Source organism: Delphinapterus leucas, chromosome 20 (genome assembly GCF_059928025.1).
Source record: "Delphinapterus leucas isolate spDelLeu-1000000601 "Yukka" chromosome 20, BTC_Dleu_Yukka2, whole genome shotgun sequence".
Taxonomy (NCBI): Eukaryota; Metazoa; Chordata; class Mammalia; order Artiodactyla; family Monodontidae; genus Delphinapterus; species Delphinapterus leucas.
In genome coordinates, this window is record NC_143148.1 from 47,644,133 (window position 1) to 47,658,531 (window position 14,399).

At 38.3% G+C, this 14,399-nt stretch overlaps 1 protein-coding gene and 2 non-coding genes across 5 annotated transcripts in view; all 3 read right to left on the bottom strand.

The window, feature by feature from the left end:
• SF3B3 (splicing factor 3b subunit 3) overlaps nt 1-14,399 on the bottom strand; it is a 51,513-nt gene that overhangs the window by 31,725 nt on the left and 5,389 nt on the right. For all 3 annotated transcript variants that reach the window (XM_022583228.2, XM_089902422.1, XM_022583229.2), the window contains exons 4-9: nt 13,670-13,842; nt 12,823-12,964; nt 10,417-10,529; nt 8,118-8,255; nt 7,223-7,326; nt 1,175-1,340 (exon numbers count right to left, since the gene is read on the bottom strand). In XM_022583228.2, the coding sequence (XP_022438936.1) occupies nt 1,175-1,340; nt 7,223-7,326; nt 8,118-8,255; nt 10,417-10,529; nt 12,823-12,964; nt 13,670-13,842 (836 nt within the window). The remainder of the gene's footprint in view (nt 1-1,174; nt 1,341-7,222; nt 7,327-8,117; nt 8,256-10,416; nt 10,530-12,822; nt 12,965-13,669; nt 13,843-14,399) is intronic.
• Nucleotides 8,509-8,599, bottom strand: LOC115802535 (small nucleolar RNA SNORD111). The gene has a single exon (XR_004022996.1). It is a non-coding gene; the product is annotated as a small nucleolar RNA SNORD111 (small nucleolar RNA).
• Nucleotides 14,164-14,243, bottom strand: LOC115802536 (small nucleolar RNA SNORD111). Its single transcript, XR_004022997.1, has one exon. It is a non-coding gene; the product is annotated as a small nucleolar RNA SNORD111 (small nucleolar RNA).

Consider the following 14,399-nt stretch of genomic DNA (forward strand, 5'->3'; position numbering starts at 1 on the left):
ACTCACCTATCTTAAATGCACTATCTTGTTATTTTAAGCCCATTACAGAAGCACATATACTAATTTTTCACAATTTAAAAAATAATTTGCTCTCTTGGCTATCATATGTTTATTACTATATGCATTTAAAAATATTATTCACAGAGGGGATCCAGAAGCCTCACTAGGCTAGTAAAGAGATACATGGCAAAAAATGCTTATAGCCCTGCTACAGATACCTGAACTTCCTGTTAATTTTATTCTTGACCTACAAACTATTTACACAATTATCTCCTCAAATTCCAATGAAAGCAGAAAAAAAAAAAATCAGTAAAAATCCAATTAGGAATTATTCATACTTATTTTCTATTGCCCTCAGGACTAACCCTTTCTCAAAAAGAAAGAACAAAAGCAGTTAACTTCAGAACTGCTACTTTTACCAGGAAGAGTGCCTGAATACTGACTGTGTGTCCCTGGCACAGTGAGCAAAACTCTTCCACTAAAAGTGTAATCATCTAGACAGGGTAGGGTGGTGCCTAATGGTCACTGGAACCCCAGGAATCCAGGATGCAACAGCATGGTAAAATTTCTGCTACACTTGAGTGCCAGTAGTGAGAGACACAATTCCCATCTTGGGCCACCTTGGGTTCCCAAAAAGGTTCTGTTACTGACTGATCCCAGTGTCTCTGGAGTACCTTACGGAGGAAGTGAGTGTTAAAATGAGATATAGATATTCACAGACTGTTAAGTGATAAAAGGTCTACTTCAGAATACTGTAAAGGATATGAGCATATTTACATTAAAAAGAAAAGTGTAACACACAAATGCTTATAGATGCAGAGAAAATGTCTGGAAGCAATCACAGGAAGCTATTAATGGCACAGCCTCGGTGGAATAGAGGGTTGAAAAGACTGGGGGGTGGACTTTTACTTTTTATCTTTTGTACAGTCTGAATTTTTAAAAAACATGATTTTTATCATTAAAAAAAATTTTTTTTATGCCCAAGGATTTATGTAATGGTTTTTAATTACCCAACTACCTTTAGGTGCTTCACCCTTATACTCTGGCAATACCACAGATATGCTGATGAACCTCTTAAACTAGACCTTAATTGGATTTAAAACTTTAAACTCATTCAGATTCAGAAACAGTTGGCTAGCACTGTTCATTATGGAGTGACTGGAAAGATCCTCACCTGGCAAAACAAAATGGGAGAGAGGCTGTCCAACTCATCAACCAGCACAAGGTTTTTGAGTGGTCTTGGCTGAAAAAAGAATGTATCTCCTTCTTCCAGAGGCATGGCAGATGAAAACTCAGGTTCTTCATCATCATCTCCAAGATGTGCAATTTGATATAAGTAACTAGGGAGAAGCAAAGACTTTAGTTAAAATATTTTCTGTCTGATGTACAACATGATAAATATAATTAACACTGCTATATGTTATACATGAAAGTTGTCGAGAGTAAATCCTAAGAGTACTCAACACAAGGGAAAAAATTTTTTTTCCTACTTCTTCAATGTTGTACCAAATGAGATGAACTGTGATAATCATTTCATAACGTATGTAAGCCAAATCATTATGCTGCAACACCTTAAACTTATACAGTGCTATATGTCAATTATATCTCAATAAAACTGGAAGGAAGAAAATAGCATTTAAAAAATATTTTCTGTCTGAAGATGTTTGCCATCAACATAATGCTCATAAATCACTTTAATATTGAGTCAGCATCTATAGTTTGAGATCTCTGCTTATCTGACTGGGGTTTTCTTTTTCTTCAAAAAGAGGGATAAAGAAATTAAGACTACTGAATTCAAACCGGTAGAGTGGCAGGACCTTAGCATCACAGTGGTTAAGAGTACTGGACTTGGGCTTCCCTGATGGCGCAGTGGTTGAGAGTCCGCCTGCCAGTGCAGGGGACACGGGTTCATGCCCTGGTCCGGGAAGATCCCACATGCCACGGAGTGGCTGGGCCTGTGAGCCATGGCTGCTGAGCCTGCGCGTCTGGAGCCTGTGCTCCGCAATGGGAGAGGCCACAACAGTGAGAGGCCCGCGTACCGCAAAAAAAAAACAACAAAAAGAGTATTGGACTTCCACTAGAGTGCCTGGGTCTGAATCCTAGCTCTGCCGCTTAACTAGCTGCATATTATTACTTAATCTCTCTTTGCCTCAGTTGCCTCATTTATAAAATTGAATAGTACCTTCCTAAAGAATTCAATGAGTACTTAGAACATTGCATCGCACCTAGTAAGCATAGTTTTTGTCAAATAAAATGAAGTATGGATAAATGAAACCCAAAGAAAATCTATAACCACTTCTTATTTTAACCAGTCACCAGGCCAAATGTAACAAAAAACAAGAATTGGTTATTTCACAAAAGTATGCAGATACTGTATTATTATTCCTGAAACAAAACATAAACATATCCAGAGATTATAAGCAACAAAATCATCTTGCCCTTCTCCTGTCTGTCCTCTGGGGGTCTGTAAACTGATTCAAAGGCAAACCACAAAAAAAAAAATAAAAAAGGGAAAGCAATTTGGGAGTAGATAAGCTGTAACAATATACCATCATAAACTGAGTGTGCAATGAGCACACTTTTGGGAAGCAGCTCAATTAAAATAAAATCACACTGCTGGTCATATTTATTCTTTAAGTCATATACCAAACCTTCAATACAAAGCCCTTTGAACAATCCAGTGTAGCTTTTTAGGAGCAAGATAAAATGATTACATTGGGGTCTGAAATACATAAGACACTCAATAAATGTTAGCCAAATAAATCTCAGCATATAACCTTCTGGTAAACTCATCAGATTCTATGCTAAATTATGAAAAAGCAAACAGGGTTATTATCCTTGAATGATTTACAAACACACTGTAAAGAAAGAAAAAGTTAAATAATACAAACTTCTTATTCAGGCAAGATGTCCATATACAGATGATAAAGATCACCCATCAAAGACACTTTCACAGATAACCAAGAGGATGCTGGGTTCACTACCTCCATCACAAGAAAGGTTGCTTCGGCTGAATCTCGATAAAACAGTTTCTGTGATTATAATGTGCTTCAGAGCAGGAACTTTGGAACCAGGTGGTCTGGCTTTGAGTTAGATTTAGTTGTGTGATCAAATTTCTTAAATTCTCTGTGACCCCAGTGCCCTTACTATAAATGGGTTAACAGCACTGTCTTACAGGGAATGTTATGCATCAATATTTGTAAAGTACTTAGAACACAGTAAATGCTATATTAAGTATCTGATTGATAAATAAGTTTGCTTTATGAGTTAACACCCATAGCACGTTTCTGATGCCCCAAATCTCCACTCTTATGTCTTCCAGATTTCAGGTGCAACAGTAATGGATAATTTCTCACAAGTTCAAACCCATCTCACTCTAACAAGCATCCCACCTGTGCACTGTAGTCTTTCTATTCTCTGCCCTCAGAACATCTATCCCGTTGGGAGCTGCCTGAGCAAAAGGATGTACAGGGGACTTCATGCCCCCAGGGGTAACCTTCAACCCAAGAGGGAGAGGAACTGGTGCTGTTAACCCCGAGGTGGGCAATTTTCAAAGGCATTCTGCATGCTTCTCAGCAGGTCTTGACAGAAGCCAGTTTCCAATGACCACAGCAGGAACCTCAGTAATGGGCCCTTAATACGGGCTTTTCCTCTTTTCCCTATCTCTCCCCACTGATCCCTCACTCTTGCTTCCTGCAATTACCTCCCAATAATCTAGGCTTGTCTCGGGCTCTGCTTACAGGGGAGCCCAAACTGAAACAATATAAGAAAAACGTTTAGAACAGTGCCTGTTACATACAGAGCCCAAACTGAAACAATATAAGAAAAACGTTTAGAACAGTGCCTGTTACATACAGACAAGTGCTCAACAAATGTACACTATGATTCTTTAGAACAAAAGGAATCACTGTCTGTATTATTTCTAAAAAGACTTTTAGAAGACTTAACAATTAGAATGTGTAAATCCCAGCAAACACACTATCTGCACAAGGTAATGAGCAAGGATAGAATACCTTATATGTCTGCAGCTACCGACTCCACCCACAGCCTTATCAAGACAGGTTATTATCTAAGTTTTTAATGTCTGTCAATCGGCTAGGTGAAAAAACAAACAAAGTGGTTTTCTTTTTCTTTTTTTTGGCCACACCTTGAGGCACGTGGAACTTCCCAGACCAGGGATCAAACCCAAGTCCCCTGCAGTGGAAGGCAGAGTCTTAACCACTGGACCAGCAGGGAAGCCCAACACCTTGTTTTCATTGGCATTCCTTCAATTATGAATTAGCTTGAAAATCTTTTTACATATTACACTTATAGACCACTAGTATTTCTTTTACTATGAAAGGCATGCTCAAATCCTGCACCCATTTTTCTATTGACTGAACTGCTCATTTTTACTCAATGATTTTTAAGAGCTTATTAACTCTCCCTTTTGCATGTAATGAAAAGAAAAAAGATTTCACACACCATTTGTGGGAATGTAAACTGATGTCATCTTTTGAAGTACAATTTGGCATTCCCTATCAAAATTTTATCCCGCATATAGAAATTTAAACTATGGCTTTATTCAGCTAACATGCAAAGATACACCTACAACGTTCACTATAACACTGTTGGTTTTGTTTTTTTTTTTTTTTGATAGGTAAGAAGTGGATTTATTTAGACAGAAACACACTCCACAGACAGAGTGTGGGCCATCTCAGAAGGTGAGAGAACCTATAGCACTGTTTATAATACCAGAAGTACAAACACCCTAAATATCCATCAAGAAGGGGTAGAGCCATAAAATATTATGTAGCCATTAAAAATGTCTTCTCTAGGGCTTCCCTGGTGGTGCAGTGGTTGAGAGTCCGCCTGCCGATGCAGGGGACGCGGGTTCGTGCCCCGGTCCGGGAGGATCCCACATGCCGCGGAGCGGCTGGGCCCGTGGGCCATGGCCGCTGAGCCTGCACGTCCGGAGCCTGTGCTCCGCAGCGGGAGAGGCCACAGCGGTGAGAGGCCTGCGTACCGCAAAACAAAAACAAAAACAAAAACAAAAAAAGATCTGTACGTATCGGTAAAGAAAAATATTTATTACTTACTACTGTATAAAAAAAAGCAGGTTACAAAACAATATATAGTGCATAGTTGCAATTCCGTAGAAACATTTAAATATATACACACACAGGAAGGCTACACAAAAAAAATGTTATCTTTGGGTGGAAGGATTACAGGAGACATACTTGCTTACATGAACTTTCCTAACTTTTCTACAATGAAAATTCCTTGTTAAAAAAACTAAAAAAATTAGAAATGGATGAAAATAGTCATAATAACAGGCTAAATGAAAAATGCATCAAAAGAGGTATATAAACTGGGAAAAGGAGTAATAAAATGACAGCTGGAATAAAGTCAATGAAGAAGAGTAAAAGGCAAGTTAAAGAAAGGGAGAACTGGAGACAAGGCAAAATTGGAATAGAATTGCAGAATTCTAGACAACACCTTCATTTTCATTACGAAGAAATAGCATTAGGTAAGTGATCTGCACACACTTTACCACATACTGGCAAAACCTGAACTAGAAAGCAAGACCATGGCAGCTTATCTCATAAGCAATTTGGAGTCTTCAATACTGGTCTTAAATTCAAGGCTAGGGTTCAGACTTAAGCCATTTGTCAATGAAAAGCCATCAGAGACTGTAACACGGGATGGGGAAATTTCATCAGGGTTGTGTCTTGTATGCTTAATGAGATGACTCTATAAAGGCCGAGTTTTACAGGAAAGACAATGAACTGCAATAAGCAAACTAGGGAACTAGTTCAGACTAGCACCAAAAAAAAAGGGATACAGAAGTAAAAACAACTTGGCATTCAACTGAAGGTTGTAGAGGACAGCAAAATCGAGACTTTACACTCAAGTTGCTGGAGCTGCCCCATCAGACATTAACAGAAATACTGAGAATGGCAATAGCCAAGACATGGAAACCAACTAAATGTCCACTGACAGAAAAATGGTTAAAGAAAATATGGTACATATATACAATGGAATATTACTCCGCCATTAAAAGGAATGAAGCTGTGCCATTTGCAGGGATGTGGATAGACCCAGAAACTGTCATACAGAGTGACAGAGAAAAATATCGCATAATACCACTTATATGCGGAATCTAGAAAAATGAAACAGATGAACTTATTTGTACAGCAGAAATAAGAGACACAAATGTAGAGAATGGACATATGGATACTGGGGGGGAAGGGAGGCAGGATGAACTGGGGGATTGGGATTGACATATATACACTACTATGTATAAAATAGATAATTAATGAGAACCTGTAGAGCACAGGGAACTCTACTCAGTGCTCTGTGGTGACCTAAATGGGAAGGAAATCCAAAAAAGAGGGGATATATGTATAGCTACTTAACTTTGCTGTACAGCAGAAACTAACACAACATTGTAAAGCAACTATACTCCAATAAAAACTTTAAAAAAAAAGAACAAAATAATGCCATTTGCAGCAACATGGATGCAACTAGAGATTATCATACTAAGTGAAGTCAGTGAGAAGGAGAAAGACAAATACCATACGACATCACTTACATGTGGAATCTAAAATATTACACAAATGAACCTATCTATGAAACAGAAACAGAATCACAGACATAGAGAACAGATTGGTGGTTGCCAAGGGGGAGGGGTTGGGGGAGGGATGGATTAGGAGGTTGGGGTTAGCAGATATAGGCTTTTATATATAGAATGGATAAACAAGGTCCTACTGCATAGCACACAGAACTATATTCAACACCCTATGATAAACCATAATGGAAAAGAATATTAAAAAAAAGAATGTAAAAAAAACAAGTGAGGTTGGAAGGGTTGGTGATGTGGCTGGGAAGCTATGGGTTCTGATGAGCTTCAACTTCAGATTTATACAAGTGAAGTGTCTGTGGAACATATATTTAATACTAAGTAGTTCAATAGATATTTATTCATTGAAATATCCAGCAAAAAGCTTAGAAGAGATCACTTTTAAAGCTGTTTTTTTGCAGCTACCCACAGGTATTGATTGAAGCCACTAAAGTAGAGGAAGTCACCAAGAGAAAGATATAAAAGGGGAAAGAGAGCAAAACTTGTTCTGAAGAAACTAAAACATTCTTGGGAAAAGCTCCACAGCCTTGAAACTACATCTCCCTTCTGCCAACTTTTATAGTAACCAGGGTGAAATCGAGTAATAAAAGGATTACTCACTGGTTTCCAAATTCTGATGCTACGAAAAGGAAGCCTGTTTTAAGCACACACATGGCAGCAGCAACAGGCACAGTATCAAAATACTTGAGCCGGATCTCGGTAACCTGAAGTGGAAAGAGAAAAAGATACTAGTGCGTAGGCAAGTGAAGCCACGCCATGGAAAACAGCCCAGTATTATAAGGTAGTGTAATAAGCAAAGTAGCAAATAAAATACTGTCCTTCATTTCCAAACCAGGGTCGGCAAACTACAACCCTCAGGCTAGTCACACAGTTTACACAGTACTTACGGCTGCTTTTGTGCCACAATGGCAGAGCTAAGTAGTTGAGACAGGGACCACATGGCCCACAAAAGCCAAAAATGTTCACTACCTGGCCTTTACAAAAAAAACTTGCCACCTCCTGAGCTCTTTTAACAGGTATCTAAGAAATCGCCCAGTGTTCAGCACTCCTCCATGGGATGAAAAAAGTAACAGATCATGTATATTACCAGTTTTCAGTAGACATGGAGAACTTTCTCTTGTTATTCACTAGAAACGGCATTACCCATTCTCACATTATATGGCATCAGACCAAAAATCTGTTAACCAGAGGGAGAAAACCTACATTCATGTACCAGTTCCAAACTTTAAAAGCTTTAACACCTTAGGCAACCACTTTTTAAGGCATTCTGTTTCCATTTTTTTAACTTGTAAATTATCCTTTCTATTTCAGAGAGTAGTTGTAATGAACAAATGGTTTATAAAACCACTCTGTAAACCTTAAATGCACATATCAGTTTTTAAAATAAGGTTACTTAATTAAAATTAGGATGAAACTTTAGAAAGTTTCATTAACTAGACTAACCACAACAAATAGGTTTTTTTCATTTTTTTCCCTCCCTCCATGGTCTACTTACCATATCTTCATCTGTCTCCAAAGTGATCTTAAAGATATCTCCCTGCTCAGTTTGGGCCAAAAAGAAGAACATTGACTTGGTCTTATGGGTGGCAGAGCAGACAAAAATCATTCCTCTTTCAGGGTCATCCAGGTCATTCTAGCAAAGTCAAATACACAACCAACATCTTGGAAATGAGTACTCCTTTTCTGGAATTCAACACTTTACCGACAAGGATCATACGGGCCATCCAAGGCCTAGAGGCATCTGGAGCCTCTCCATGCAAGCTTTGACCCAGAGCAGCCTGCCGGTCACAGGACTAAAACACAATAACCAAAAATTCTTGTCTACTATAAATACATAATAAAGCTTACGTTTAAAAAAAAAAAAAAAAAGCCACAATTCCACTCTACAGCCTAATCAGATCAATAAGGCAAGAACTACCTCCAGAGAAAAATGTCAGAGAAGAGACATGAAATTTAAAGAATCATCATTTCAGGCTGTGAATAAAAGACTGTTACATGTTCACGACAATACCATCCAAAGCATCATCATCAGCCCTTATTTCCAAAGGGCATTCCCCCTTGGCTGGACTTTGGTTTTCTTTTTTAATGTTTCCAACATTTTGTATTTCTCTCAGAGTAAGTTCAAGGGCAAAACATGTTTTATACTTCTTTGCAGCCCCAAAGCCAAGTACAGCACCTGGCAGTCAGGTCAACTAAACGGATCAACTAAACTGATCAACTAAGCGGAATCACTTATCACTCCTTACCAAGAATTTAACTTGCTAATCTTACCAGATATTCTAAAATTGATAGAATCTTACTCAGATACCATGTACTAGATAAACTAAGTCCTAAAAGATTTAACCTCAGCACCTATAAATTAATATTAAAAAGATAATCTGCGGTGAGAGGAGAAATTGAGGAAGCAGACATCAAATAAGATTACCCATGTGCTGTTGATAACTGCTGAAGCTGGGTACACAGAAGTTCATTATATACACAATCATCCCTTGATATCTGCAGGGGATTGGTTCAAGGAGCCGCCAGATACCAAAATCCACGGATGCTCAAATCCCTTATATAAAATGGGGCAGTACAAGGAATAGTTAGCCCTCCATATCCATGCATGAGAACCCTGCGGATATGGAGGCCCAATTGTATGCTTAATGGTTTCCATAGTAAACTTAAAATTAAAAGCAATAAAGCACCATTTTCAACCACCAGTGTAGTAACTGATTGAGAGGAAAACCACTGTGTGAAAAGATTTAGGGGAAAAGAGTATTTACACAGTCTCAAAGTTCACTAGTTTCCACACCAATTACAAAAAGGAAAAGGTACCTTTACAACAAAGAGAAGTAGTAGGTGGTCAATTTAGCATTACCAATAATGAATCAAATCAGCATTATGTGCCCGTAATGTAATGTAATGAGAAATATATATCAGCACCTAAGTAATAATTCTATCAAAAATATAACATGGATGTTATCATGAGGAAAAAGACTATGAGACAAACTACAAGAAAATTAACCCAAACTCTTAAAAAAAAAGTCAGTATCATAAAAAAACAAAAACAAAGGTGAGAGGAAATATTCTAAATTAAAGGAGACTAAAGGTAGATATAAGGGATCTTGGGGATACAATGAGAGAACTGTAGGAAAGATAATTGTATTACTAAAAATGGTAAATTTCTTGGGCACAATACTGATAGTGCAGGAAAATTTCTTCCTTCTTAGGAGCTACATCTTAGGAAATTCTTGCAGTGTCATACAACCTATCTTCAAATGGTTTTGCCTAAAAAAATTTGCAGATACATAAGAAAGAAAAGGCAAATGTAGCAAAGCAGTATTAATTGGGGAATCTAAGTGAAAGGTATACAGGAATTCACCATTCTCTCCTTTTAGATTTTTCTGTATGTTGGAATGGGGTGGGGTGGGAGAGAATGAAACACAATTTATCTCCAATGAATACACCTGGATTCTTCAAACTAGAAACTTTCAGGAATTTCAAATTGATAATCTCCATAGGTTCTTCGAGAATGAAAACTGTGTTGGGTTTTTTTTAACTGAAGTACAATTGACTTACAGTATTATGCTAGTTTCAGGTGTACAACATAGAATTGTGTTGACTTTTAACTCCCTTTCTCAAAGATTTTGTTTTGCTTTTGTTAAGGTATTTTACTGGCTTTATTAAAAACATTTACAAAGAAACTAAAACTTGATTAATAGATAAATTAAGAGAACACACTGTAATTACAAAAATTAAGTTCATTTCACAAACACAAATATATTTTCTCTTATGGCAAACAAAGACCTTACCCGTCTCCTGGGAATTGGACAGCGGATATCTGGTTGGTCACCAAAGTTCTTATAGGTGATGTAGTTTTCAGAGCAAATCAGCACTCCACTTGGACCATCTGACCCCCCTGGAACTGTCAAGAGAAAATGAAACTCAGCAGTGATTTGACATAACCATGAATTACAATTTAGCCTTCAATTCTTTCCCTCCTTCAGCACAACTTGAAGGTACAGTGTGCCTGAAGGTGATAAACATTCAATGTTTCTTTTCCATGATAGTTATGCTAGACAAGGATAGGGCACCATTTGGGGAATCTCAGCCTGTCCAGATCTCTGATAATGCATCTTAATGTTTAGCTCCAAGCCCAGAACTCAGTTCTTACGTTCGGACCTATAATCCAACTGCCTACTGGACACTCTCACATGGATATTCCATAGCAGCTTAAAAATGAACGTATTCATAAACAAGTGCAGAGTTCCTTCCCAAACCACCTCCTGGGTTCTCTACCTTAAAGAACACTGTCATCGACCAACAGACCAAACCAAAAACAAGAATGTCATCCTTCAATTCTCCCCTCCCCCACAGCCCTATTGATTCTACCTCCTTAGCAGTCCTCATGCTGCGAATCTCTCTTGGTTTAGTGAAACAGCTTCCTGACAAATCTCCTGGCTTATTATCTTCCATTCCATTACCAAAATGAAAGCATGTGACCTTTTAAAAACGTTCACCTTTAAACATGTCATTATTTTCCTGCTTAAAAATCCCTCAGGGCTTCCCTGGTGGCGCAGTGGTTGAGAGTCCGCCTGCCGATCCAGGGGACGCGGGTTCGTGCCCCGGTCCGGGAAGATCCCACATGACGCGGAGCGGCTGGGCCCGTGAGCCATGGCCACTAAGCCTGCGCGTCCGGAGCCTGTGCTCCACAACGGGAGAGGCCACAACAGTGAGAGGCCTGCGTAATGCAAAAAAGAAAAAAAAAAATCCCTCAGTAGCTACCTCCCACCTCTACCCCATCCCTTTACCTCCAATGATCCAATCACAATGAGCTTTCAGTTCTTTCAATGAACCATGTTTTTTCCTGCATTTCGTCTTTTGTGCATTCTGTTCCATTTGGCCATAACAGAAACTCCTCCTCAACCCCCGTTACACTTAGCTAACTCCTAACTAGTCCTCAGTTCTCAGCTGAGAGCACTTCTTCTGAAACCTTTCTCTGACGCATTGCCTTCCTTCCCTAGGTTAGGGACCCCTCCTCCATGCTGTCATACCATCTGGCACACTCCGGCAATTTTTTTGCTACTATCATATATTCACAACTACACTCAATCTTGCATAAAAGGAGACACCACATCTAATTTTTCATCACTGCAGTCCCAGAGCCCAGTAGACTGATTTTGCACATACTGATTGTAGAGGCTCAGTAAAAATTTGTTTTAATGAATGAAACCCTCATAAATGAGAAGTACAATAATACATTACAGCAAGTAATTAAATACAATCTATTTTCTAAAATTCTTCTGCTTAATACATAAGAGGTCTCTTCCTAAGATTTAATGCTCAAAGACAAGCACTGTTTTGTATCTTTCTTCTCTAAAATCCTCCCCCAACAACTGACATATTTCACTTTAGACATTAATTCAAGTGCAAATGACTTGAAATAGAAAGGACTGGATCACTGTCTTACTCAAGCCTGATGAAATTTAGATTACCACAAACACAGTTGCCCTCCTTTAGTCTTTTAATATGAATTAAACCAACACTGATTCTTCATAGTGAACATCTTTGAGCTCCTACAAAAATCATACCTTGCTCCAGTGCATCTAAAACACTGTTGATCTGATTTGCTAAAATCTAAGGTTTTTGCACTCATAGTCACAAGTATAACCAGCCTGCAAATTTTCCTTATTACTATCCTTCTCTATTTTTGGTACTGAAGTTATATTAGGCTCATAAAGTGGTACAACAGTTTTTATTCTTTTTTCTAACCTCTGGAGAAATTTAAGGTCCCTGAAAATTCTGGACCTTCTGAGAGAAAGAAACTTTGGATTATTGCTCCAATTTCTTTAACAAATGCTGGTCTATTCAGGTTCTTAATTTCTTCTTGGATCAATTTTGGTAACAGTTACATTTGTCTTTTCACAAAGCCAGGTTTTGATTTTTGTAATGAGTGAAAGATTGACTACAGTCAAGACACCAGAGCAACCAATAGTAATCAATATTCTAAGCTGACTGCTCTCTTTTCTTCCCTGCCCCCATTAGAGGATAAGAGTTAACCACCACATGAATTTCTAACCTTGCCAAAACATAGACAAGGCACTTAGGTTTACTACAAATGGATTGTAGTTTCCAAATCATATTAAGCAAACAGTGCTAAGTTTGAACATAAAATGGACTAAGCAAAATGGTACAGAGCAGCTCTAAGAGAAAAGTACCTGTAATAAGGAAGTTTCCATGTTCCTCCAAAGGTTCACTGTATTTTCGGACCACATGATTTAAACCAAGGTCTAACTCATAGAAAGTAAGTGTCTGCTGGGTATTAGCCGCTGCTTCCCCAGTTGGATCGTTGTCTGCTTCCTATAGAATAACAGTGGCACGAAGACTAATCAGTACCATAAAATCAAACTTTTAAAACTGGAAAGTAAAAAAGAGTGGATATATGCGTATGTATAACTGACTCACTTTGCTGTACACCTGAAACTAACACAACATTGTAAATCAATTATACTCCAATAAAAATTATTTAAACAAACAAACAAACATAGCTGGAAAGGGCATCAGGATTCCTCCATTTCACAAACGAGGAAGCAGAGGTCCACAGATGCCAAATGGTTTGCCAAAGTTCACACTAAGTAATGGCAGAGTGAAAGCAAGAGCCCAGGTCTTCTATTTCTGAGACCAGGGTTAGCTCTACTAGAAAATACTGCCTTCCTCTCAAGCAAAAGAATGGTATGCCCCATCTTTCACTATCTCCCAGTGAAAAAATATCCCCAATACACTTTCACCTCCTTTTTCAGGGAGCTTTTCCCAATAAATACCCTGTTTCCACAGGGAGACTATTCAAATCAGGTAAATTCTGAAACACTCCAAAGTATTTCAGAAAGGTATTTGGAATAGAAAAAAAAAAATTGTGAGCAAGTAAGATATAAGAAATGCACAATGAAGAAAACAATCTCAGGAAGGCACCAAGGTGAGTGGAAGAAACCCAAAGGAGGGAGACGGGGAGAAGGGAGGGGAAGGAAAAGGTGGGTAGAGAGATTGAGACCCCCCCACCACCATCACCTCATAATCCATTTCCAGACAAGCAAACATTGGATTTTCAAATCCCACATCTACTCCGACCACATGATACACTAAAGTGTTCGCTTTGTGGGCCTCCAGTGGAGATGAAATGGTAAGCCGGGCTGCAGCATCTCTGTTCAAGATATACACCAATTTCTGTTTCTCAATGGCGCCTGTTGAAGGAGACAAAACATAGAAATACTCCAGATAATGAAACCAGAGGCTACAGAACAGCTAGATTCACGTCACAATTATTTTCTGAAAGATCGTTAATAGCCAGTACTAACTCTACAAGCGTATGCATGCTTTAGGATTTTGCTAAAATAGACAAGAGCATAATTTTACCCCCCTCCTTCCTAATAGGGATCTTAATATCCCACTAACTCTTCAAAAATTTTTATGACAAACTAAACAATAATTCATAGAATTGCCAGCTTTATTCTCTGAATTAGATCTAATGATTTTGTGACTGGTCAAAGAAGGTTGCCCTCTGGAAGCCTGATCAGATACACAGAATTTTCTTCAAGATATTTATCAGAGAAGAGACATGAATGTGAATCATCACTTCAGGGTGATGAAAGCAACCATATTCATTGTCTAATAATTTAAAATCTTACAGTGTAGCCTTTTTGCTACACTTAAAGAAATGGAAAAACACCCATTTCCAACTAGATAAGAAGTAGAAAAGGTGTGTTAAAACTTCTCCCATTGTTTTAAAAGGAAAAGCAAC